Source organism: Dermacentor andersoni, chromosome 1, assembly GCF_023375885.2.
Source record: "Dermacentor andersoni chromosome 1, qqDerAnde1_hic_scaffold, whole genome shotgun sequence".
Classification (NCBI taxonomy): domain Eukaryota; kingdom Metazoa; phylum Arthropoda; class Arachnida; order Ixodida; family Ixodidae; genus Dermacentor; species Dermacentor andersoni.
Genome location: NC_092814.1, coordinates 69843269 through 69870746, shown reverse-complemented (window position 1 = coordinate 69870746; position 27478 = coordinate 69843269). Strand labels below are relative to the sequence as shown.

The 27478-nt window shown below is 49.5% G+C and overlaps 1 protein-coding gene across 1 annotated transcript in view; it reads left to right on the top strand.

Moving 5' to 3' along the window:
- Window positions 1–27478, top strand: part of LOC126545635 (uncharacterized) — a 134238-nt gene that overhangs the window by 50971 nt on the left and 55789 nt on the right. Inside the window, exon 2 of the mRNA XM_050193559.2 lies at window positions 5870–6254. Coding sequence (XP_050049516.1) covers window positions 5870–6254 — 385 coding nt within the window. The remainder of the gene's footprint in view (window positions 1–5869; window positions 6255–27478) is intronic.

Genomic DNA, 27478 nt, shown 5'->3' with positions numbered 1-27478 from the left:
GAGTCCGCTGGTGCGTTGCGGTGAAGTTCGACAGAAGGGCGCAGGGGTAAAGTCCGAAATTCCTGGATATGGGATTAGGCAAGAAGCAGCCGGTTTTACTTGTCATGGACTCATGCGCCTGTGGTGGAGCCTATGCCGTGCTACGTTATCCCTTTCTGCTTAATATGTCTTTGCAGATTTTCATCATTACACGCAGCTTCGTTTTCTCTGTGATTCGGGCCCGCTCGATTAAACTATGAATGCCACTTCCTCTTCGTTTAAACTATACACTCATTGTAACTTTTCTTCTTTTTTCGGTTACCGCATGGTAACCTTCCTTCATGGTAGGTTGCACTACTTCAGCTGGAAAAAAGAGCTTCGTGGTACAATGCGTTCGTAATAATAACACTGGCGCGCAATATTGGTAGTTAATGATGACAAAGCCGTATACACTCAAATATGGATTCGGCAAACTTAGGTTTCCCTGCTTTATCCACTGCCACCTGTGTATACGGCAGCAAACCGCGTTTCGTTTACATCCCTGCCTGTCGTTCTCTTCTCTCTTTCTTTCTCTCGTTGTGCTCGTCGTGGGGACATACATTCAGCGCTTTGCGACCTAACGATTTTCAGAAATAAACATTGCATCATAAACGCCGCAATTCGCAATGAATACTCATGTGCGTGCATATACGTGTTGCCTTATCGTCTTTAGAAAAGCGCGATTGCTCGGTAATTTAGAAAGGCAAAGCGTAAAAAATTACCCCACAAGGACGTCCGAAGCCAAGCACGAAGATTAGACAAATCCATGCATACTGACCATCATTCCCATGATATAGCTGAGCGGTCGCACCGCCATAGTTCCCTCTAGTAATTGTTGTAGGCAGTTCTATCACGGGAGACGCCGTATATAGTTGGTTGCTCTGCATGGATTTTGCCCACCCGAGTTGTTTATTTCTTTCTTCTCTCTCTCTCACTCTCTCTCTCTCTCTCTCACACACACACACACACAGGATTCTGAATAAGCGAATGTTGTTGTATCCTGTCCCCTTCGGAATGTGGCAACCACAGCTGGGAATGAAACCTACACACCTCGGGCACAGTAACAGAACGCTGTATACCCACTTGACCAACGTGGCGAGCGTATAGTAAGAGAAATGACTGACCGGCCATTCAAACTGTCTGTGAAAAAAAAAAGACAATTAAATTATGAGGTTTTGCGTGCCAAAACCACGATCTGATGATCTCATTATGACGTACGCTGTAGTGAGGGGTGGGGGGGGGGGGAGGGAGGGCTCCGGAATAATTTGGACCACCTTGGTTTCTTTAACGTGCACCTAAATCTAAGTACATGGGTGCTTTCGCATTTCGTTTTCTGTGGAAGCAATCGTGCTCGCATCGTATTTGTTGATGTTTATCGCTGGAAGATGAAAAAATATGACACTGAAGTAATTATCGTACGTTCACATATGTCGACATGCGAATGACATAATGTCGGAAAACAGAACCTTGAGGCCCGGCCCTTTTTTTTTCTTGGCACCCTATATATATTTAGTCGTATATGGAACGTTCGCACGTGATTTCAAACTGAGAAGCTTTGCGGCTAAAAACTAAGTGTACCACATTCAAGGTCGGCCCTCCCCCCTCCCCGCCCCTAATGACAAGCAAACCTGTGACGGTAAAAAAGCACGCAGAAAGTCGTAGTTAGTGTAAAAACAAATTAAAGAAATATAAACGAAAAAGGTATGTGCGAAGCAGGCGTGACGTTATACGTGACAATTAAGGGAGATTAATGAAAACGAAAGGTTAATTTCATCCACTGCATTTCTTCTCTGCAGTCGCATGCGAGGTGATTTCGCGGGCAACATCCCAATACACCTTAATCGCCTTCAGTGTGGTTGCTGTGCGCGCACGATCAGCATAAATTTAAGCTCCACCAATTCCCAAACTACCCCAATACACTGTTGCGGTTACATGTTCACCTGGATATTTAGCAGTGGCTTAACTAAGAGTCCAAGACGGGGCACACTTCGCACGGCTTCATGCCTATAGAGCGATTACAAGTCACAAATTACAGCCACAGAGCGATTACAAGTCGAACTTGTATGCAATTACACGTACAGGAGTGTTTTGATCGGCTATTTTTTGTTCGGCGGTTCAATTTAAGCTGTTGACACAAATGGTTCGGTGCAATCAAGCGACATGCGCGCGCAGTACGCCAGGGGTGCCAAGACGCGGTTCGCGAAGTGGTTGTGTGCGGCCCCGCGTGGCTATATTGAGGCTTCACTCACTCCCATATTATAGCAGGACAGATTTAAAATGGGAACCTTCCCTATGTTTCGCAAAGCCGCAGTATAGCCGGCGCTGTGCATTGTTATACGCAGCCGCCGCCTGCCTTGTTTTAGCTTTAGGATACTGCAGTAGGCAACGTGAACTTTCTTTTTTTTTTTTTTTTCTAATGAAAGCTTGTTCGTAGCTGTATTTTATTGCTTCCCTTGTCGCTATTCTGTGTTGACGGGCTTCGTCGGAAGGGCAGAAATTTCCAGAGCATGCAGTGCGTGCATGCCGGGGAGTTTTGGCACAATGCGCAAACCGCACGAAGGCGCGGTTTGCGCATTGGGCATCGACAGGCTCGCCCGACGGTATGCCGCCCCGTTATGTATGCGGCGGGAGCATGGGCACTGGTCGTGTCTCTGGCTTTTCCATCACGCCCGAGGCGCGAGTGAATGGAATAAAGATGGTCTCATCTTGGGGGTATCCATTTAGTGCAAAGTGTGCCAAGCCATTTGGGAGCGCACTTGAAAATGTTTTGGGCCGGCCTTTGTGTCGTGTGTCCGCGCCAAGATAGCGGCTCATCTCGCATTCCCCTCGCTGCCGCCGGGCACACGCCCTGATAGGCATATCCGACGCGTCCTCCGCGACCGGGCGCGCCGACGATACGCGCTGTAAATATACCGAGCGGCGAGGAACAAGCTGACAGACTGGTACACGCTGAGCGTTTGCCTCCCCCCTCTATAATAGGATGAGACCTGTTTTATCGGATACCGTGTCCGGGAACAGTTCTTCAAAAGGCCCGTCCTTCCCGGCCCGCGGTTGTTCCCGTGCCGCTGGCAATTTATATGTGCGCGTCGCGGCAGAACCGACTGCGAAACGTCGCCGTCGTCGTTCGTGTGCATGATGCCGGTACAGATGTCACCCCGAGGTAATTGCACTGCCGCCACCACGTCCGCTGCTTTCATCTTTCTGCGCTCTCTCTCTCTCTCTCTCTTGGTGTGTGACTGCTGCTGTCTTATCGGTTGCGTTAATGCTCACCGACTGATTGCGTTGTCGAATGCGCTTTTTATTTAATTGCACCGTCACTGGCACTGCATAGAGAACGCTTCATTCTATATAGGTTCGCGTGCCTCCAGAAGCTAACACTCCTCGATCCTGTGATGCCAAGCACTATCGGCGGGGTTCTAGATTATGATTTTTTTTATTATTATTTCTGACGTTTTCCTTCGCCCTACGTGTGATGTTTTGAATACGTGATGTTGTGAATACGGGAACTGGGGCCAAATGCACGAAGCTTCTCGTTCGTATACGTGCTGTTTGCCATTTTGCCATTGGATAATGATATATTTCCAACACGACGACTGGCTGGCACCTTCTCCTCGAACAGTTCTATAGTGCAAGAAGCTTTCCGTTAATACAGTCCCAGATGCTCAATGCAAACATACTTCAACGCCTCCTAGCAGTCAAGCTCAGCACTTCTGACTCAGTGATGCTATACGATACAAAGCGCTGACTAATCGCTGTTTTCGTCTTGCAGCTTCACAACAGAGGGTCCCATTGTTGAGCCTCCTTTAATAATACTATTCGAATACCACCAGAAGTACTGAGTACCATGTTTACTCCTTTATATTTCAGGATGACAGAACACTTGCTTACTTGTGATGAGCTTATTGCCCCCTTGGATGCATATATACCAGAATAATTCAGTAATTGAACTCATTTCCATCCATAGCCGCCATTGCATCTGCCTTGTGATCATAATTAGCGATAAGGACAAGCGAAATCGCTGTGGCCAACTAATATTGGTCATAAAGGAATAAGAAATAGAAATAAAAACACATAAAGGGGGCTGAAAGGAAGTTTAGTAAAGTTGTTTGCCTTTTCTATCTAAAATCGATGCTTTTGTGTGCACCCATACACTCGATATGATCGACCGAAGGGAAGGTATCGGGTAACGTCGCGGCAGCGCGCGCAAGCACATAATGCGCCGTGCACGCACCGTCCCGCTGAAGCGACACGAACGCAGAGAAAAGAAAGGGGAGGCCGCTTCGCCGTCATCCCGTGTGTGTGATGCTACATGTCGCAGCACATCACATTACGACAGAGCGTAACACGCGTCCCTGTTGCCGCCTTCGTGTCGTATGCTGAGCGAGCCCGTGCGGCGTGCACACACAGCCCGCTCCGATAGCTGTCGTTGGAAGCGCGCGGTGGGGTCCCCTGAGGGGAGATGCACGATGAGCAGCAGCGCGCGGTGTATATATGTGGACATCGCGCAAAGTGCCACGGGACGAGGCTGCACAGGCGCTGACCGTCGGCGGCGGGTCGTTCACCGTCCGCACGCCGCTCGGCGAGAGGAGGACGGCGAGGCAAAAGGGCCCCGGAAGAAAAAAAAAAAAAGGTGGCGGGGAGAGAGAGCGACGATGCCGCGGATTTCCGATAGCGGAAAGAGCGACAGCTCGGGGTTATCCGTCGTTGCCGGGAAGAGCGGCGGCAGCACCATCTGGGAGGTCTGGCGCCCAAGCCGGAGTCGATGGCGAGTTTGTCGCCACGGTCGAGAAGCGACACAGCGTCTCCTGTTGCCCGGCGTGGCTGCGGTAGGTCACCAGATGTGGTTGCGCGCCTCGCTGGCAGCCAGGGTCCCTCCTCGCGCACACCTAGGCCGCCGCTGCGCCCACGTCGGAAGGGGAGCCCCGTTCCGCCTAGCTTCTTCCCCGGGGGCGCCGCATTTTTTTGCTCCTTCTTCCCCGAAGATGCTGCGCACTAGCGCAGCGGGAAGTGTGACTGCTATGTTGCCCCCGACTGCCGCTCGCGCTGCTCGGGCGGTCCCGTGGCACGCCGCCGTTTATTCCAGCGCGGGACGGCGTCGGCGATAGTATACTGCGCGCGTTGACTCACTCGGTCTGGCGCGCCATTTCGCCCGCCATGGGCAAGAATAGTTCTCCGTTGACTCCGCGATTCGGCGCACCAATAAAAGAGACTCTCCTCTACGTCAACCAGGCGCTGTCGCTCGAGAGACGCGTAGCTGCTGATAAAAGAGTGTCTTTCGGTATTGCGTTACATCTCCGCCGGTTCCGCCCAGACGCTTTCTTTTTTTTTTTTCGTCTCTCTGTGGCAGTTGACGTTGCTTAATATTGTTGCATGTGCGATTTCAGCCCTCCATGTGAATGGTAGCGCGTTAGTCTCCGTTCCTTCTTACTTTAACACAGTTTGCGAACAGGGAACTATGAGGTGCTTGACCGCTAAACAGCCTACTGTCTTGAAATCTTAACTAAAATGAAACAAAGAGATAAAAGAAAGAAGAGGCAAGAGGGAAGAACATGACAAAACACAAAAGAAAGAACGAGCCTACATCACGAAGAAAAACATGCAGTAAAAAAAAAAATTGCTGGCACAGACATACCAGATGCAAGAATGTGACCCGCCCTCAGAATCCGTGACCTTTACACGTCCCCTCTCGGGCTAAAAACGCTTGTTGAACACATTTACAACACACTTGTGAACAAGTTATGAGAGGATGCAGAATTACAGAAGGGGGGAGGTTATGCATCAGTGACGATGACGGGCGTTTTCGCAGCCACCCCGACTGACTGTATGTATGTACTCTCCGTTTTCATCGCAGAACGGCTGCTGGAAGAGCCCGAGGAGGCGTCCCCGGGAAGTGCGGGCGAGTGCCGGCTGGCGACGGCCTCTTCGCCAGCGCCGTCCAGCGACGCCCCGCTGAGCCCGTGCGAGTCGCGGTCGCCATCTCCCTGCCGCAGCACGGTGTCGCCGGCTGTGTCCACGCAAGGCGAGGACGGCGCGTCGTCCAGAGACTCCGGCGCGGGCACCAGCGGAGGCGGCGGCTCCTCTTCGTCCAAGGCATCGAACAATCCCTACGCGGCCGGTCTCAAGCCGCGCTGCAATTCGGAGGAACTTGTGCACGTAGACTGTCACCTCGAGAACAAGGACCTCTGGGACAAGTTTCACGATCTCGGCACCGAGATGATCATCACGAAGTCCGGAAGGTGAGCGGCCTCGCCATTTACTTACTGCTATTTTTCTCCTTTCTTTTTTGGGTGGAAATAAATTGAGGAGTTGGGGCCGTTTCCTTGTGATGACTACACCTTTTCACTTGGTTAGTAATATACGATAAAAAATAAACGACATATAAATCCTTGCATTCAGTAATACTCAAATAAAGCCGAACATGTATCGACACTAAGGGTAAAAGCCTCTCTCGAAAAAGCTCTCAGAAACAAAGTACGCGAATGTCTGGGGTACAGAAATTTGTTTCATATTTTTCAGGCGGCGTGTCTTAAAGGTCCGCTTGCCAGCGTCGGGTTTCGCAATTGAGTCTTCTGCTTCTTCATCGCGACAGAGGTCATGTTGATATCTCTTTCTCGGGCATAGCGAACATTGCTGTACGCCGGAATATAAAGAATGCAATCGGCGTTAAGCACTCAAGCGTCGTCCTTCGTGCTGTCTCAAACAAAATACCGTGACCGTGTTCGTACAGAGCGTTAGTAGAAATAAATAAATATGATTCAAATTCATCACTTGCAGCGTCGTTGGCAGCATTGTCAGGTGATCGCCACGCTACAGCTATTGGAAGGTGTCCAGTGCCGAGATATAGCGTGTGTGTGCGTGTGTGTATGCACTTTCGTGTGTGCGGGTGCCCACGTGTGTGCACTTTCGCGGGTGCCTGCGTTAGCTCACGTTGGAACCATGGGGAAAGAAAAATATAGAATAAGAAGACGCGGATGGACTTTAACCTCTCTATTATACTGACGTTTTTGTTATATTAATGCTAAGACAAACTCGTGACGCATCAGGACTGGCCATAAATCATTATACCCGTTGTATTTCGTTAGGCAGCGCAGAAACCTCATTCTCCATTGTTCGCATTTCAATCGGCGGCGATAGTACCTTTAGTAATTAGAGACACCTACTCGTAAATGGAAGTATACCTAGAGAGGGAGAAAAGGTTGCATAGAAAGGCGTGGAGGTTGTCCGTAGTTCCGGTTGGCTACCCTGCACGGGGGTAAGGAGTATATGGAGATAAGAAGAGAAAGAGAGAGGAAGGACGATAGAGAAAGAGGGACGAGAAGAAGCAAACCGCGTATACTATAGAGCGGTAGGGGGCGACGTCCTCAAGTCTATCGTGAAGGCCCGCAGACCGCAGGAATCTTAGTAATGCGAATAAGACCTGCACGGGTGTTCTTTGGGAGCAGTGGCTTAGAGCTTTTAGTTCTGATAGTGGACGATTGTCTAATTGGTCCATCACTCTGCACATCACTTGCCTCTCGGCACTATAGCAAGGGCAGACACAGATAATGTATGCGAGCGTCTCTTCACAGCTGCATGTGTTGCACGTGGGGATGTTGGCCATTCCAAAAGGAAGGCATAAGAATTGGTAAATGCGACGCCTAGCCACAGATGGTACAGCATGGTCTGTTCACGTCGTGGCAACCCAGACATGATACATCTGTACGTCCGGTGACAACGAACGCAAACGACACATAGTGAAAACGTTCGCGTCCCACAGGGGCAAAGTACATTCATGGGACATCAATCTCAGCCCAGCTGCAGGGTCTGTTCGCGGAAGCGGAATCAAGACACATTGACAACTTTCACCTCAGACTGGGCGGCTTCGTCGGCGTATTCGTTCCCGCTGATGTTGCAATGTCCTGGAAGCCATTGAAATATTATGTTGTGTTATGGCTTACAGAGAGAGGCGATATCTCTAATGAATAATGGAGAGGTTAGCTTGGCGGCACGCCTAGCACACTACTCCAGATGAGAAAGATAAGAAAACTTCTGGACTTGCTTCGTTCAGCAAGCTAAAATGCTGAACGCAAGCGACGAGGATATCTGATATAATCGTCAGATATCCGAAGACCAAGAATGGTCACCTCCTTCGGCGATCAGAAGAAAGGGACCATATCCTTATCCGAACCATCCCGATTCTCTCTATCATTCTGGATTATTTCTGTAACATAATTCCGGATATCGTCTGGAAAATCACTCAAGTGCAAGCTGTGACGAGGCAAATCCAATCAACTGAATGGTTGTGTTCTACTGAACGCGCGCGTGAAGCGGTGGCCTAACTCAAAAAAGCATTTAGTCTGGAAGTGCGGTTTGCCATTGGTCGTCCGTCTTCGCTTATATATGTCCAACATCACGGTTGACTGCCGTCTGCTCGTACGAACGTCGTAAAAACGTCCGCCCCCCCCCCCCCCCCCTTATTTTTTTTATTGTATGTGTGTGTGAATATGGGCCCTGAAGTTGTGTCGAAGACGTGATATGCGCGTAGGAGCTTGAAGCGGGAGTGTGCGATATCTTGCGCTGTAAATGTATTTGTGAAAGAGACGTAGAAGAGATGTAGTGCGGCGAATTTCGAATGGTCGAATGCAGACGTCATGTTTAATCATAGTTATGCTATAGCCGTGCGGATTAATAGAGATGAAGCGTGCAGCTACATTTATTATTAACGAAGGCGGTCGTTCATTGGTACAAAAAGCGCTTGCAAACTAATAATTTTGTGAATTCGGCCATTTAACTTTTACTACGCCATCCGCAACGATACACGGTTTCTTTTCCCAAAGTCACTTGGATAAGACAGGTCCTCATCCTTTAAGATTTCCCGAAAACTAAAGCAATTATTTATTGTTTACACATAAAGGTGAAGCTTACGTATACACTGACGGGGCATACTGGCAAACGATGAGGTTGAAATTATTCGTTAAAGAGGTGGTTGAAATTATCGACAACTCCACATTTCCCACCTGTTGTGTTCTTTTACGCAGCTTTGGCGTTGGTGCAGAACAGTCTATTCAGTCTCGTTTATTCTATTATATATCGAAATACAAGTCTGCATTTTGCTGCTGAATTTAAGGATTGCATCCTTTCTGACTGAGTCAAAGACGGCGATAGCGAAGAGAGTGCGAGGAGGAAAGCGGATGAGGAGGGTATGGCGAAAGCGTGAGAAGAAAAGCCTAGTGTCGCGCAAGACGAGCTCTGCGGGGACGACCGCTACGAGACGGCGCCAGAGTAGCGCGCCGTCGTCTGTTTACCGACGGCATGCGGCGAGCGCGCCCACCGATATCATATATGGAAACAAAGCGCTGCGTGAGCAGTCAGTCTGCGGTGGCTGCTGTGAATCGCGCCCACGCGTCACCCACGCGCTGCCTCTCGTAATCTCCTGATTAGCGAGGCAGTCGCGCTACACTTCGCTCCGTTTGCAATGTGCAGCGCGAGACAAATTGTCCGCGCCAGCCAATATATCGCGAATGAAAACTCGTATAAAGCTGCGCTCAAATTTCGCATTAGGGAGTATCGTAATCATCGGTGAAGTTTTTCCTGGGCCAAAGTGAGCTAGTATTCGCTCTTTCACCCCCGCGGTGACATATCGCTTTCAGCGCGCACTGATTGGCTGATGCAGAGGAGCTGCTGCGGCGGCTTGAGCTGAAAAGCGTCGGCAGGCTGACTTTCTAGGCAATTATGTTGGCCCCCGTTCGCGCCAGTGGAGCCCTGAACTAGGGGCCCCAACCACGGGACCTCAAATATTGTTGTTGTTTTTTTCTATAAAGTTTTTCTCTCACTCTTTCTCTCGTGACCGAAGAGGTAGACATTGGCTAACAAATATTCCATTCACACAAACATAAGTTGACATAATGGAAACGGTGGTGTCCGTATACGTTAGTTTTGATATTGAATAATAATAATAATAATAATAACAATAATAATAATAATAATAATAATAATAATAATAATAATAATAATAAATGATGACGATGAAAGTAGATTCAGTTCCTTAGTGTCAGCAGTGTTGTGCGTTTCAAGAGGCCTGCGAAACACCGTGCCTTTCAGGGCCGTTATAATGAAAGGAGTCATTTCGCTGGATTATATATTCCTTTCTTCAGTCATGCAGCGCTGGTCGATCCCAGTGATAACGTGGGCGGGGCGCCGCTCGGACCACTTGCGAAGCAGGGTGAGGAATAGCATTGATATAGAAATGTTACATTATGACGGCCCATTTTCCCGACGTTATATATTCCTCCACTAGGCGCACTCCATCTTGGGAGTGTTGACCGTCTACGTTCCCGACCTTTCTCAGCTCAGTGCGGGCAGCGAGAGAGTGGGCGAGTCGTGGTATGAATAACTCTTCTAAGAGAGATCGACGCCACATTTAACCTTGCCGTGCATGCTTAATGTCGGACACGTTAAAACTAGACGCTCGGGTGGAGAAATTGGCGGCATGCCTTTCAGATGACTAGACGTATACGTGTATTGGACACTCGAGTGGCCAGTTGCGCGGCAATATTGCGTGCATTTGCGGGCTTCTTTCACGCTCGGAAAAACACTTTTATGCAGCATGTATTATGCAACAGAAAGCAGTATCGGGAGTTTTTCATGTCGCTCTACAATTTTCTCATTGACACTTTTCATCTAATTATAATATTTGAGAAGTTTGTTAGTTAATTAAAACTAGTTATCTAATTATACGGAATGAAAAAATAATTAGAGTATCTCCAAGCGACAGCAAACAACATTACCTTGGTTCTGTCCAGCTACGTGGTATTTGCATATCTTTAAACTCTCGCTAAAGTTAGCTGGGACACCCTGTATATAGTGCTAACCATAACTCCGCATTTCAGGTTGTTTACCGAGGCTACGAAAATTCAGCTTTTTCTTTTTTCTTTCTTCCCCCCCCCCTCTCCCCCTAGCTTGCGCCCTCTGTAAACTGTAGACACGGATAGCACGAGTGTGAGTTACTGGACTCCTTTCCATGTGTTCCTCTTCCTACACACCGCGCGACAAGAAGTACCCGGCGCCACTTGCAAACGTCAACGTCTCCTTTTACTTGACGCCGTTAAAGAAAAGCGGCTAATCCCAGTGCCACAGACGCCCTTGCGAGGCGTAAAGATGTGCGTAACCGGAAGAAGAGGCATCGTTGCTTCAGGGTCACTAACGGGTGAAGCCAGCATCCCGCGAACTTTTTTTTTTTTTTTTTTTTTTGCGGTTGCGACCTGCGAAATTCCTGCGCCGACATAGTTGCAGTATCCTTACTTGCATCGAAGGAAGAAACATCCGGGGCCGTCAGCAGCAAGTTGTACGTTAGCTGCGCGGAATAACATCAGAAAAGTAGGTGCGTCTATCTGTTATCGAAAAAGGAACTTGCGCGTGACGAAAAACATTACTTAGGCGTTCGCTGCCGCCATCGCATCGCCGCCGCTGCTGCTGCTGCCGTCGCCGCCGCCGCCGCCGCCGGGCGATAGGGGCAGGTCTTGTGGCGGGCACGTATTCGCGTACAAGGGCCTCCGTGACGCGGACGTATTACACACTCGGGTTTCTCGCGCGGCTGTGCAGGAACGCGGAGAGCTCGGCCCGATAAGGTGGCGCAGCCGAACGCTGGCATGGCGCGCCGCGCACCTTGACTTAACGCATGGCGGCAAAGCTGCTCCCAGGATGGCGCTTCTTGAACAGGAGACGTCTTCGACAGCAAGTCGCCGCCCACCACCTTTGGGGAAGCTGTGTGACCATTTGACTTCCAAACCCGGGCAGTACTCGTCCGAGCAGTTTGTACCGATATCGTCTAAGATGAGTCCTATATGCTTATCCAGGCCGCCGTTTCTTTTTTCTTTAATTATGGGGTTCTACGTGCCAAAACCACTTTCTGATTATGAGGCAGGCCGTAGTGGGGTACTACGGAAATATCGACCACCTGGAGTTCTTTAACGTGCACCCAAATCTAAGTACACGGATGTTTTCGCGTTTCGCCCCCATCGAAATGCGGCCGCCATGGCCGGGATCCGATCCCGTGACCTCGTGCTCAGCAGCCCAACACCATAGCCAGTGAGCAACCACGGCGGGTACCGTTTCTTTGGTAGCTTCACGTACAGAGCTACCAGGATCTTTAAGGAATTTCATTTCGAACAGTAGAGTTTTGACTCTGACACACCTTCTCTGGCGATTTACTGTCAAACTTTGTATAAGCTATTCAGACAAACATTTGAGAAAGGTACACGTGTTCCGAGGGGAAGCCTCCACTTCGAAACAAGTGCCCTTCCGTAATATTACAACGGTATCAGTAAATTGCGCACACCAATAAATTTCTAATCGCGGTATGGTCTGCAGAAATTCGGCGGAACAAGGAAAGAAAAATAAGCTTTCAGAAATTTTGTACAGCTTTTTGGGAAGGAATTCGGCCGGAAGTGCAAGAGATGACATTGCACTGGGTCGCAATTTTCAGTGCACCCCAATTCACCTAAAGAGAGTAACATGGTTATAATGCCCATCCTTCACCTTCTTCCATCACCAGAAAGGAGACAGGCCAATGCGTACCGCCAAACTCGGAACTCAGCGCGCTGTTGTGTATGCAATTATGGCGTCGCCGCCGGCGCACCATTAATCGCGGAATCACCGAGCACACTTGGGGAGGACTTCCAAGCTCTTTCGGTCCCAACTCATGGCGACGTTCACCGCCAACATAACGCGTTCGCGCGTCCGCGAGAACCGGCCGGGCAGCGACGCAATGAAAGCCAGGTCCGGCAGCGCTTGCTTCGCGCACTGCTCGCCATAGCGCCTGTTTGCCAAGTGTGCCCTGAGTGAGCGGTCCTTGGACGGGAGCGCAGGGAGCGGGAAAATCCCTCGTTGCCCGCGTATGTGTGTGTGTACCCTTGTTCCGGGACGCACTTGAGCTTCACGCGACTAATTAGGGAGTGCCCTCGACCGGCCTGGCTTGTAATGGATGTAATTAGTGGCGTCGTTGGGCGAAGGGACTGCGCCTGCAGACGACCGTGATGGCCGCAGCCAGATTAACTGGCGCGCCGTCCTCTCTGGAAATCGCATAGAGACGCGAGAGTTTGCGCCAGCCAGCGGGTTTTTAAGGTTTTTGCACTCTACCTTACGTTTCGCGCTGAACTTTCAGGAACCTGCGTGCATTGGCGAAAGTCGTACTGGAGCCGGCGCCGTGGCTGTACGGCTCGGCAGAAGCACTGATAAATGGAAATGGGGCGGAGGGCTTAGAAGTTACTTTGCACTTCATTTAATCGGCGCAGCATTGCTCCCTTCACTGAGGCTCTGAAAAATGAAAGCCGGTGAATCAAAGGGGAAGAAGCCCTTGCTATGCGCGAGCGTGAATGTGTGAGTGAAGTAATGGAAAGGCAACTGCAGTTTACCCAAACATTTCTGTGAAACGTGAAGCTTCGCAGTCAGCGGAGATTCAGTGGCCGCACGGCGAGAAGCGCTGGCTTCTGGCCAAAACACGAGAAGAGATGAACAATCGCGAACATGTTTACATTCGCGATAACGACACAAATGGGCAGCATGGAGGGGAGCTGTCTTTCTCCCTCTCTTTATACTCCCTTGTCACCAACCTTTCACCCAACTTCGGAATGTACAAACAAGAATGGTGAGTGCTCAGCTGATCGCGTTTTGTGCCCATAACGTGAACACGATAAATTGAGGCAAGCGTACTCATTGAGGTGTATGGTAGGGGCCGGTATACATTGCGCAGCAAATCTTTCAAAGTGAGTGTCTCGCCATTTGAAAGTAATCCTACACACCCCTGCAGTTATAGCTGATGACGATTTTCCGTGGTCGGACGGTACATTGAGCCGAAAAGGATTGCGTCCCCCGCTGCCTCCTGCGATGTCCAAAGATGCGTGAGGTCGCCGTCGTGCACTGGAACGGCGTAGCGGTCGGCACGCCACGTGGACGGTATACGCACCCGGATAGCACCTCTCGCGCTCGTGTTCGACCGGCGGAAAACGACCCGAAACTCTTCACTGGCTCCAGTTGCAGTTCGTGGAGGTGCAAATGGTTCCTTCCGCGCTACAGCGGCTTTTATATTGCATTTTGCACTCTCTTCTTTATTTTTTTTTTCTTTAACAGAGAGTCACAAACCCACGTTGGAATTAATGTGCTGTGAAAGGAAACAGCTGCGCTTCTACTCATTTACGACAGCAGGAAGTGCTGCCACTCGTTACATGGGCACAGCGTGTATTCTGGCTTGCTTCAGGCTTTGTAGCGTCTAACAAGCGCCATCTCTTGTGATAGCGTAAAACTACCTTTCTTTTTGTTTTGTTTATTGCTGACGCCGCGTATTTTGCGAGTGCCTTTTTTTCTTTATATATAACCTAAATAAATGACTAATTTCTCTACAGGAAGGACGATGTTCGTTCCCGCAATGTTATTTTTCGGTACAGCCATTCTATTTAACACAATGCCATCATCAGGCAATTAAAAAAAAAAGATCAGTTTTATGCTGCACCCACTGTTGGATATAATGTATGGTGCCATGCAGGACTTCCTTTCGTTAACAACCGAGGGGATTATTTGTACTTTAAGTATAAGACATTACGCATAGCTTTTAAGTGCCTTGAGGCATGCGGCGCATTAAGAGTTGGCGCTTCCTTCAAGTTGGAGCAGGTTGGTTTTGAATTCACTTTATTTTTATTTGTCCGGGACACTCCGATACACGCGGAATGTCAGCCGCGGTCAGTGAGTAATGAAAAAACGTTTGATTTAATGAGTCAATCGAGTCGTTTCGTTAATCAATCAATCAATCAATCAATCAATCAATCAATCAATCAATCAATCAATCAATACGACCCATATTGTAGGTATAATTATTATATACCTTGATAAATACCGTTTAATAAAAGCAGTATGTAGACGCCATGGTGAAAGGCAGTTGTTGCCAAAATAAGGCTGCGTGCCGGGTGGATAAGTAAGTAGCCTCACACCAAGATTTTCGGGTTTATCTGCCAGACTTCCGTGCATGCGTTCAAAATGGGTCTCGCAGCAGCATGCAATTATCACTGTCCGTGTTCAACTTTAAGCATCACGTGTTTGTCGCGTATTCAGGATTCTGCTAGCTTGTGCAAGATTCCTCATTTATTTTACCTGCATGCGCCCAACCCGCCGCGGTTGCTCAGTGGCTATGGTGTTAGGCTGCTCAGCCTAATCGAATCCCGGCCACGGCGGCCGCATTTCGATGGGTGCGAAATCCGAAAACACCCGTGTACTTAGATTTAGGTGCACGTTAAAGAACCCCAGGTGGTCGAAATTTCCGGAGTCCCCCACTACGGCGTGCCTCATAATCAGAAAGTGGTTTTGGCGCGTAAAACCGCACAATTTAATTTAATTTTCCGCATGCGCGGAGTTTAAGAAGATGGGCCTACGCCCAGTACTTGCTAATTACTCTTTTCAAGAACGCATCGGTTTTGTGGAGGGTGTAAGTCGTCAAATTCTTTCGGATGGCGGGGTCACACTGGCGGGTCGTGCTTCTCCTGCTTTCGCGTAAACAATATTCCAGTCCTACTTCAAATGCGCATGAGATCGGGAGGCGAGGTTAAAGGGAGAACCAGATGGTTCGGAAGCAGTGCTCAATAAAACTACATCCATATAAAAAAAAACAGAACAGGAAAAGGTAAAAGATGCGTGGAGGTTTAATGCGCTAGTGAAAAGAAAGGGGGAAATCCAGGATCACGCCTATCGCCCGTTTGAGGAACGGAGCTCGTTATTATCGAAAGCCAGAGACGATTGGTTCGCGCGTCGAAATGCATGCGCATAATGATTACCTTTTGTTCGCTCGAAGACAAACCGGTACGAACGATCGCGCACGCGTATGGCGCGAGCAGCTGTGGCTTGCTTTGACTCGCGAAAACTTCAGAAAAGCCATATAGCGCCCAGTCTAAGTTATAGATCCAGTGCGAAGAGGGCCACTCCTGGTTGGAACAAGCCCGTCCAGCTGCTAAAATGCCGGTCGGGCATTTAGCAGTTGGTGAGAGAGAGAGAGAGAGAGAAATAAAAAAGATGGAGGCGTGCATGGCGAAGTGCTACTGGCGTTCTCAAGAGCCCATGCCAGACTGGGCGAGCGTCGTATAGAGCAGGCTTCGAGAAACAAGTGGCGGTGAGGAAACACGTAGCGATGCGGTCACGAGGCCTAAATCATGAAAAAGCGCGATATCAATCGAAAGTCTGTCTGCCGCGGACAATGATTCTAATATATGACTCTTGGAAATGCCGCCCGGGGTCGCTGGAGCGCCGTCCCGCGGTGAAGGGCGGCCCCTGCACCGGGCCGCCAGGCCTGCCCGCGGTGCTGAAGTTAAATAACAGCGAAAAAGAACAGCCCGCTGCGAAGGGGGACGGGAGGAAGCCTTAGAAAGCAAGGGGGGCCATGAAAATGATTTATGCGTGGATTTTTGTTTTTCTTTCTTCTCTGTGATCCTTTACTTGACGTTGTTTTTTGCGTACGTTGCATGCTCTTTCCATCTGTGGGCGCAAGACTGAATTGTTGTAGGCACATGCGCCGTGTTTCTCGCATTAGAGATTATGCGGCTTGCAGGAGTAGGCCGATGTGTTTTGTGCATTTGTGTGGTGGTGGTGACCGGCGGGCAGACCGCAGCGGTGTCAGACTGGCTCGACTGGGCGCAGCGCGGTTGCGCTACCGCATACCGATTCCTCGACGCGCACGGTGGCTGACAGCCGAGGAGACCACGGACACCGTGGCACTGCTGGACACAGCATGCGGCAGCTGCATGCGTGGCTGCGACCGCGGAATCCTGCAACTGCTCGACGATGTTTGTCCGCGCCATGCAGTGCGCGTTGCACTGACGCTGACCGCCGCGGCCAGGTTGGTATTAGGCCGAGAATGCAGGCGGCGCGAGATGGGGGAATTTTTCCAGTGGTGGAAGTCTCAGAATGGCAGAGAACAAGAGCGCCGTTTGTGGCGCACATTTTTGAGGCACCACCCTTGAATGCATATGTACCGCTGGGCATTCACTTTGACAACCGGCAAACAAATCTCCTGCATATGCGACGCGCCTGGGCAGAGCGCTCCTTTGCCGTGCCACGTGTATTGCACACTTGTCGAATTTTACATCATCAGTGCCTGAATGCATTCGCTGGAGGACACCTTGTAAACGGGTGATTTTCTTGCCCCTCTTTCGTTTAAAAAATTTTTTTTCTTGTAGCCTTTTCAATGGCAGACCCACCACGAAGCCTCATTGGCTATTGCGTTCTATACTGCCGAGCATGAGGTCGAAGGTTCGATAGCCTGTCACGATCACCGCACGATAGGGACGTAATGCAAAAACGCTCCTGTACTTAGATGTAGGGGCACGTTAAAGAACCCCAGGCAATCTAAACATCCTGAGACTACAGCGCCTCTCATATGCCTGGTATTGCTTTACGACGTTAAAACCCACGATTCGATTTCATTCAGTGGCAGTTAAGCTACAGTGGTCGCGCGGGACACCCTGGGCGCGTGCTAAAAGAGAACGAAAGAGAGAGGATCGGCTCGAGTATGACGTAGAGCTATAGCATTTGCGGTGGTCTGGCCGCGGAAGCATAATGATCGGACGCTTTTTCATTACTCTGCAGGTGTATTGCACAGCTTGCTTCTCGGCAACAAATGAGCGCACGGTGCGTTTGTGATTCAGTCACGATTCCGTCATGTATGATTGCTCTCATTCCTTGAGCAAACGTTTGCACGGCACGAAGAGGTTTACGACTTCTGAAATGAGAAATCGAGTCCGTTGATAATGCCCACATGCAAGGCCTGCCCACTTCGAGTGGCCGTAGTCGCCGGTTAATGAGTGAGCACATGTGCAAACACAGGCACTCACGCGCGGATAACGATAACGCCCCTCGAGACAAGGCGTCGCTGCGTATTGGCCGCCATACTGCGTTGCGTTCGGTGTGCGTGCGCTTTTTTGGCAATACGGTCACGCGCGAACGCATTCGGTTATCAAATATAAGAGCGCAGTTATGGTTTACATGCATGCCTGCCAATTTTAACGCGATAGCCTTAAAATCCCCGTGCCGCAGAAAACCCGGTATTGGCGTCGGCGGAGTTGTCCGTGAGCGAAAATTTCCGCATATATTTTATATGTACAAGCCACGCATTGCTATTTGACATGCGGTATGTGCGGCTTACATTGCCACTCCGTTCTATCGCTGAAGTTGCTCATACCTTGTCTTACATTCTCGACATCCTCGAAATTCTGAGACTGACAGCCCACAAACAAACGCCATCAAACAAAACATCGACAGCGCATGCCTTTTATGTTAAATATTCTCAGACTGAAATATTAGAAGTGCGAAACAATATAAGAGAAACCTGAAAATTATGTTTTTTTTTTTCTGGCGCACTACCTTCGGGGTCGGCCCACGCAAGAGGCCGCGTTTCTAGCAGAAAGCTCGCCTTCGTGCATAGCGTTCACCTCCAGCGTTTCCCGGAAAAAAACATTTTCGGTTACATAAGCTGCAGTTGCCGGGAAGCGTGAGAAGCAGTAATCGTCTTTGAATGCTTATCGCGTTCCACTCTTAAAGGCGAAGCTTAAGCGTCCTCCAAGCTTTCTTGATGTATTGGATGAGATGAAATGCAAAGCGCGCAAACTTTATCATTCGTTTACATTATTTTCGATGGCGTCCATTGAGTGGGAGGAAGCTTTCTTTTCGCATGGTGCAAAAGTTCTGATGGTCGATTTGAGCATGTACAGCAGCACCAGGAAATTGTTTTGCTGTTTCTTACTTTACCGTATCGATAGTTTTTCTTCTATTGGAACACAAAGGACGCCGTTGTTATCTCTAAATGCTTGCCATGTATGAATGCAATAAGTATAGATTTGCTGAACATTACTCTTATGCTTTGCAAATACTTGCAAGTTATGCAAATTTCGTACAGAACACGGCAATGATCATTGTTCTGTTCAGGTATATTCGTTTTAAGCGTTTATTTCAGCAGAATTCAAAACCACTACTGATGGAATCGTTTACACATCTGAGGACAAAATATGAACGGTAAGAACAGCGATCCCTTCTGTACACCACACTGTCCCATCGAGCTTGTATAATTGAACGCAGTAAACACTAACGCATATCTTTCTTTCATTTTTTTCCAGCGGAATGTTCGAAATACGATAATTGTATACACATTTAATTTTCATATTCCTTTATGTTTCACGTTTCAGTACTGTTAGCAGCACACAATTCTGTATATTTTGTAACATTTACGCCGTGCCATAAGCGTGCACCTTCGGGTGGTAATCTCAACTGATTAGTTTTAATGCGTCAAAGCTACATTTAAGCTATAAATAATGGCGTATGGGGTGCTTCTGATTTTACCGTATGTCTTGCTTGCTTTTCCTTTTCTTTTTCTTTAACACGCGTTCTTGCAGCATTCAGAGTTATTGAACGCTTGTTCACATTTGCTTACTTGGGCTTGATTTCCCGTTTCCTTCTCCACTTTTCGTTCGTTTTTTATATCCTTCCTTTCATCTCAGTCATCCCCATCTAAAGTAGCTAGTCCTGAAAGTGGAGGGCTGTGCTCTTCAGTTTCCACTGAAGTCTGCCTCTATCTTTCGTCTCGCTTTAGAAACTTAGCACACGAGTGTTTTTTTTGCATTCTGCTTTCGTTGGGATACCGCGACAAAGTCGCGTATCGACAGAAGTTCGTATCGACGTAGCGGCGCAACATCCGCCGAGTCACCGCGTCTGGTCTCATTGGGACGATCAAGTCCGTACCACCTGCATTATGTTGATATCGAAGCCGGTTAAATGACGTCGGCAAATGCCAGCTGGTGAAGAACGTATTTGTAAATATGCATCTTCTGGACCGAGGAGGCGCGTCCTGTATAGAGCGTCCTGGTCGCAGAGTTGAAGCTCCCTTATCTCGGACGTTTCCGGAGAGCAGCGGCCTTGGAGACGTCTAGCCGCTGGACACAGATGTCCCATTTTGGTTAACCGAGGCTCAGAGTACTATACGCTTTCACTTTCGCAGAGCGCATAGCCCGCTGTGGTGACAGCGATTGCATGGCGGTTCTCGCTGAGCCAGGCGCAACAGCTTTCACCGAGCGGGCCGTCGGGCGGATTTTCGCAGCGCTGCAGGTGCCCAAGTGATCGGGGCCACCGCAGTGTGAAGATACACGGACGCGAACACAGGTGTTTTGGGCGGCAGGAGAAAAAAAAAAAAAAGGAAAAAAAGATTTGCCGCCGGTTCGCTGCATGCATGCGGCACCGCCGGCGCCAGCAGCAAACCGTGACGTAAGCGATAGCGTGGGCGCCATCTTGAACACACGTTTCGAAGCCCCCCTAGGGTGCGAACAGGCGTAATACACGCTGTCGAATGCGCGCCAAACACTCGCCACCGCTCTCCGATGCGCGACCCCAAAGGGTGCAGGACAGGATAGTTCGTGCTTGCCAATGACGCGTCGCTCCTTTAATAATCTGGAACATGACAAATAGGCACTGGTTGGGCAAGGTGCAGAATGGAAAGTCGGGTCTTTCGGAGGATGACGGTTCATTGTCCGAACGCTTTTGTACGCTATCGCCCGCGAATCTCGCGCCGTCAAGGTCGCCGTATACGAGCATGTCTTCCTGCTTTCTTGCGACTGTGTAGCCGTCCAGAATGTCTCTGCTCCGTGGGCGCGTCCCAACTTTTTCCTCCTGTCGGATAGTCGGCACATTACAGCCGAGGCTCTTCGTTTACTCCTCATTTCAATTTGCACCTGGGCGTGGGACTCGTGTCGGACTCCGTTTTCCCCTCGGCAGCGCGAGCGCGTTACACGCCCAAGCGCTGCTTGTTTTAATCTCGCGCTCTTCAAAGAGCCATAAAAAGAATAATAATACTAAAGCGTGAGCGCGCCTAACCGCCTGGCGCCCATTGTTTGAGCGCACAAGAGAAGGCGCATTTACTTTACGACCCTCGCGCTATGGCCAATTATGGTGGTTGGACTGGAGCTTTTTGAAATATTTACTGGCTTCCTGCATGCGCCTTCCGCAGGTGTTAAAACGCGCACTCTCTGAAGACCAAGACAGGCAGCGTGAAGTGTGGAGCGTAAAGCTTTTAATTGACCCCGCAATTGAGCGGAAGCTGCTTGCGCGGAGACGCTGGCGCCGCGCTGCGGCCGTCCGCGTGCAGTGCGCCCTGGCGGCGGGCGTGCAGCTTGGCGCCGGCCTCGACCGGTGGCGCGGCCGCGCCGCGGTTCGCACATCGCCTGCCAACTGCCTTTTGCGCTGTCACGTGAGAAAAACTCTTGTCAATGTGGATTTTCATGCGACTAAACTTGCGTCTGGTTTAGTCAAATACGCAAGCAACCATTGTATTAGTTAGTTGCGCGTCTTCCTGTGTCCGCTCTGTCCTATCTTTACAGGGATATAGCGTAATGTATGCACTGTGCGCGCGCTGTGGGCCCTAATGCAGCGTGATATATGGCATGTAACGTAACGCCTCGTTCTAACTTGTTAGCACCGTTACTCGTGCGTCTGCTCTTGTTGCTAGTAGCGTCAAATTGAAAGCCGCTTTTAGGGGAGTTTCAGTTGTATATAGTTCTGAATTTTTTGCATGTACATTATAGATTGTTTTAGTTAACTCTTCAACCAGTTACCGATAAACGTAACCTTAATTGAGAAACATGCGCGTCTTTAAAACAGGTGACGTACCTTATATTCCTAATTTAAAAAGAAAAAAAGAAAACCTTTCACTGTCGTGTTTGGGTATCGTGACCACTTTATGGAAAGGCAGGCACACCTTATCCCATCCTCAGCTTTTTTAATTAAGTAATTAAACTAATTTAAATGCGCGCGTGCGTGCGTGCGCGTGTGTGTGTGTGTGTGTGTGTGTGTGTGTGTGTGTGTGTGTGTGTGTGTGTGTGTGTGTGTGTGTGTGTGTGTGTGTGTGTGTGTGTGTGTGTGTGTGTGTGTGTGTGTGTGTGTGACGTCAGCAGACGCCCAGTCTCGAAAACCAGTTACGTTGCCGTACCCCCCAGCACACGAAAAACAAAGAAAAAAGAAAAGCAGAAAGAAAAAGAGGGAAAGAATAAAGAAAGGAAGGACGAGAGAAATAAAAGTTGGTTTAATTAATAATGCGGAGCAGTGACGGGATAACTGGCGGTCTTACACTGTTTTGTGCGTCATCGGTTGCAGTTAACATTCGCAAATGCGCACGAAGAATTTCTTTTCCATGGAACAAGAAGCAAACTTAATTCGTTCACGATTCTGTAGTCGGAGTCGTCCTCGTTTGCGGAGGTGGCTCTCCCCGGTGGTAAGTGGGTGGACACGACTTTTACTTCCTCTTCTCTGCAGTCCTGCATTTCGCTTCTTGCCACTGGCTGCGTTTATATTATTTCACTTAGGCGGCGCTGTTTTATGGATAAGCTGCACCGGGTGGCGTCAGCCAATCATTTTAGTGAGCGTTCAAGAGGCCAGACATCGTATTCTCCAGGCACAGTATTGTTTGCTGCAGCATCGGCGGAGTGGCTGAGACGTAGAACCTTCGACTGGAAATCTGTGGATCCGGATTCGTCGAGGGGCACTGCAGCTTTTTTTCTTTATTAAGTTCTCGCAAAGCACTTTGGTATTCCAGCGACGCACAACAGCGGACGTCAAAGGAACTATAAAAGTGAGCCTATAACAGCTATGGCTGTGAAAATAGTAACCGTTAAGCTGCTACGTTTTGGCTTTTCAAACTTTCAGTGAATTTATGTGTAAACGTACAAGCGATTGTTACAAAGCGGCATAGTGGCCGCCATAATTGCTGAAAAGCCCTTAAACATATTCTCTGGCACACACGCATACTAAATCATAACTTCCGCAGAACCGCTGTTTTGGCATGCAAACCAGCCTGCACTATATGCCGCCGAAATTGAAGCCACAAAGCCGCGTGGCTAACGACGCTTTTGCCAGGAATATCTTTTTCTTCTTTTTTTTTAACAGATTGCCATCCGTGTCTAAATGAATAGGTACAGTCATATCGCTTAGAAATTGCAGCAAACTCTTATATAACTTGTCATCTATATAAATCTTTTTTCTCGCTGATTCGTTCTCGTTGGAGCGAAAGCAGGTCCACGCACGCATCGAAAAATGTGTGCACTTGTAGGTGCAGTGCTTATATACGTGAACATTAATTACCACGGGTAACGATTCATTTACGAAACCATGTCCGCTACTATTCGCGTAGCGCGGCTATTGGATAACGAGCTGGTTGCAAACCTGTACCCTAGTCAAGAGGGAAGAGCGAAATAGACTCAACCTCGCACCAGCATTAAATAATGAGGCTGTGTGACGTCACGGCGCCCATTAAGCGGTGCACGGTGGCACAGGACTTGCCCACGCTGCTTTAGTTCGCAAGAAGCCTGACCACCATGCACGGGTAACGGCAACGATAAGCGGCGAAGTCTAATGTGCAAGTTTAAGGCCTCATTGGAGTGCGTATACAGCTGAAGGCGCAACAGTGCATGCGTTCGCGCTGGCTCATGAGTGCGTTAGAGAACACAGGCGCGCAAACTTCAGTTCCAACCTGCTGCTTGACTGGCGCATCTTTACAAATTAGCGCGTTACGCTAGAAAAAGAAGGGAGACCATAACGAGCAAACACAGGTAGTTGGACGCGAGTGATGGTCTGGCAGTGGAATCTGATTACAGGGCGGGTCTTGTTTGCCAGTCTGCTCGCGCTCTGTTGAGGCAGCGGCGAAGCCTCGCGCGTCCCGACTTTCCCTCGCGTGGCGAAGCAGCAAGAAGCTGCATTCTGCTGCGGCGCGGGAGGGAAAGGCATCCCCGGCGTCATTTTTCAAAGCGGCGCCTGCCCCTGCGCAGGAAGCTTTGTTTATCTATGAGCAGCTCCTCAAATTCACTCCTGGGGCACTGGCAACAAAAAGGGATCGCTATATACACGCCCGCGTTTTGTGTCTTTTGCGCCACACTCCCAAGTGTATATATATATACACGATGCGAAGCGCTAGTACGTATTTTTCGGTCGCGAACACGCGTGCAAAATTTCGCTGCAGCCCGCAACGCGGGAGAAGCCGGCACAAAGGGACCGAGCGGGAACCGTTATATAGAGAGATTAACAATGCAATCTCGGGAAAAGAAAAGGCAGCCGTGGCCTCTGTTGCCTGTTTATGCTTTTCTACGCGCAGCGGCGCATGGCGGCTGCGCGGCTTCGGAGGCCTTCGAAATAAATGATCCTTTCAAGCGGTTCCGAAGCGCTGGCGCCTAAAACTTAACAGATCGACGGCTTTTTGTTTCCTTGCGCCCGGGGGACGTGTGATGTGTTCCACTGTGTATCGGCGCGTCTGCCCGCGCAGTAGGCCTGCGTTGGTTCAAGACGGAGGGCCGCGTAAACGGAGCGAGTCCGGCCACGGGCCCCGGTCGTGGCCGGCGATTAACGGCGCCCTAATGCACCGAGTCGTTTATGACCGCGCGAGGCTGGCGGCTACAAGACGTCTCCCCGAATCACGTCCGCTGCCGCCGCCGCTGATCCGGACGGATGCGCGCGTCGCGCGCTGGTCACGCCGCAGACCGCGTGATTAGATCGGTGCGCGCGGGCCGCTTTAGCGGGGCCCTTTAACGGCTTCCGGCTGCGGCCGCTCGTCGGGGTGCACTCCCGCCGCCACCGAGGCTCGAGGCGGCGGCGCTACCGGCGAGAACTGCTTCGTCCGGGACCTGTCGCCTTTAGGGCGCCCTTTCTGCGAACACGCCGACGCACCGTAGCGAAGACTCATCCTTCTTCCTAACGGCTCGCCACTTGAAAGCAACTAGGACGCTTCAGGCGGTTATCGCGCGGTGGTTTGGTGAAGTGGTTGGGAACACAGTGGGAAAGGCGAGGGGCTCTTCCCAAACACGTCGTCTGCTCTCCAATACACAATGGCTCTCGCTGTGGATCTACGACCGGGCGAAGACCCTTTATCGGCTGCGCTAGAACTTGCGGTCAAGACGTCAGTGTGTAATGCGTGCTTTAGTAAGTTTTCTCCGACGATTTTGTGCCTTTCTTCTTTTTCTTTCTCCGTCTTTCTTTTTTTTTTTTTAGCGGATAGGTTAATTTATCCAACAGGCATTTCGTGCACTGCTGGCTGCACTTAGGTATTGCGACACACCAGCTGGCATCACCTACACGTATAACTTCACAAATTGCCGAGTTAAGACTAATTTCTTCCGAGTAAGGACAAGTGGCCTATCTGTGCTAAACGTTGGATTCTTGCACGTATCTGTGTCCCTGAAAGAGACTCTTAGGCAGAACAATTTGCAATCGAGACTGTGAGTCTGTACTACCATGCATGAATCGTGCGCACGATTCATAAGTGAGACATTCGCCATCGAGATATTCTACACCGCAAAGTGCTTGTTGGCTTATACGTATTAAGCGTTCTCGAACGTGTTCACTCGTTTATTATGCGTAAATACACTACGGCGTGCCTCATAATCAGAAAGTGGTTTTGGCACGAAAAGCCCCATAATTTAATTAATTTATTATGCGTAAATGTGAGAGTAGCCAGTGCATGTTTTCCGAAAAGAGATTATTTTCCATGAACAATTTGCGCGAGCGGGGGCTCTCTCCGGTTCCCGTGTGAATTCGAGAATATTCGCGAAGCGGTGCGTAGGAAAAATCAGAGAATGACTATATACCTCTAAACAGAGTATGACAAGTGTAGATGCTGCCGGTGAGTCCCCATTTCTTGCCGTAAACGGCAACTACTTATTCGCCTCGTGCACAGATATGCGAGAAGAAGAAATAGAGACAAGAAAACCACATCGGCATGCACCCCCTGACGACTTCGGAAGTGGTCTGTGCCACGTACTTCTGCAGCCATCCGCCCCGTACGATTTCTCGAAGTGCAGTGCTCGAAAAAGCAGCTTCCGCGATTTGCCTTGATCACGCGAAAGTATGAAGGAAACAGTATTGGTGCATCTTTGGGGTAAGTGCCTTGCGGCGCAAAACCAGTACAATTCGCAAGACAACTTGCACTCGACCACCTGGACACTGCGCGCGGAACGTTCAGTCAGGCGCGCATGGTTCAAGAGCGGTGACTTTTGTTTCGAGTAATTCGTAGGCTCATTTCTTCGAGGCAGCATATTGATTATACTATTTTTCTTGAAAACAAAGAGGGTGACTAACAATACTGATATCTTTTGTGGTTCTGCCTGTAATTTCGCTCAACGGGTGTGAGCGCAGCGACTCTAACAATCGATTGGAGCTTGAAGTACGCTGCTAACGTTTCTTTGCAGTGGCGGGGCATCTATGGCTTCCGATCGCTTTACAGTACAGAAGTGGGCGAGTGTTCGTATGTTATAATACGAACAGTATAATCTATCGATTCGCATGCGAATGCGAGTTTATTGTGCGGAGTTGTCAAGTATATTGTTTCGGTTCGAATATAAGGGATAACCACATGCCCTCAAGTCGATAGGTAGAAAGCCAAGTGCAAGTGGTGACTGTTCCGAATTATTGTGCTACAGGGAAGCTGCCACTTGCTACGGCGGCGGGTGGGGGCACCAGTTTCAGAGCGAACAAATCGAGTAGCTTTAATGACAATTTAATCAGCAAGAATGCCCTCATGGGCGGCCTGCGAATTAGTTTTCTCGATTCACAAAGCAATTTATTATTCGGACGTGGTCACCGCGTTTCCATCTCTTTAAAACGATGGGTGGTGCTGTAGTATTGCATTTTGCGCCTTCAGCATCTGGCGACGTGTTGCTCTTGTGTTTCATTCCCGTCATTGTCAGGGTGCGCCAGACACGATCACCTTTCAGTTGTTTCTCATTTACAAGCTCCTCCACACCCTCTGGTATAGGATACACAACCCTTGCATCTCCGTACTGGTAACGTGGGCGAAATGCATGGCTCACATGTGGAGTAGATGTGTGTAAAGGCAATCAGAGGTGGGCCAATAGCACTGACCGACTTATATTGTCGCTCCAGGGCAGTGTCACTACTATTGTGATTATTGTAATTAGTGGCACTCGCTGCAGAACACAGGGGCTAGCGAGTGCGTTCGTCGAACTCGCGTCGCTGAATCCATGCGCCTACCTGACAGCTGTGCTTTATTATGCTGGTCTCATTATTTATTATTGGATTTTAATTTGCTGCCAGCTTACAAGTGTAGTTGTCGCCCGCGTCAAGTCTTACATGCAGTCGTCTGTCTTGTCTATTAAATTTTCGATATGCTTCACGTCTCGCATTTTCCTTGGCTGAGTGACGGGTTGGGATCATCGTCACAGATAAATACTCTCGGGCATCTTGTTGCGGGCTGACTCTAACAGAGCATAATGTCTGATAGAAAGAACAACAAAAAAAAAATATGCACCCGGCGTGGTCGCTTAGCGGGTATGGTGTTGCGCTGCTAAGCACGAGGTCACGGGATCAAATCCCGGCCGCGGCGTCCGCATTTCGATGGGGGCGAAATGAAAAAGCGCCCGGTTCCTGCGCATTCGTGGCACATTAAAGATACCCTGGTGGTCAAAAT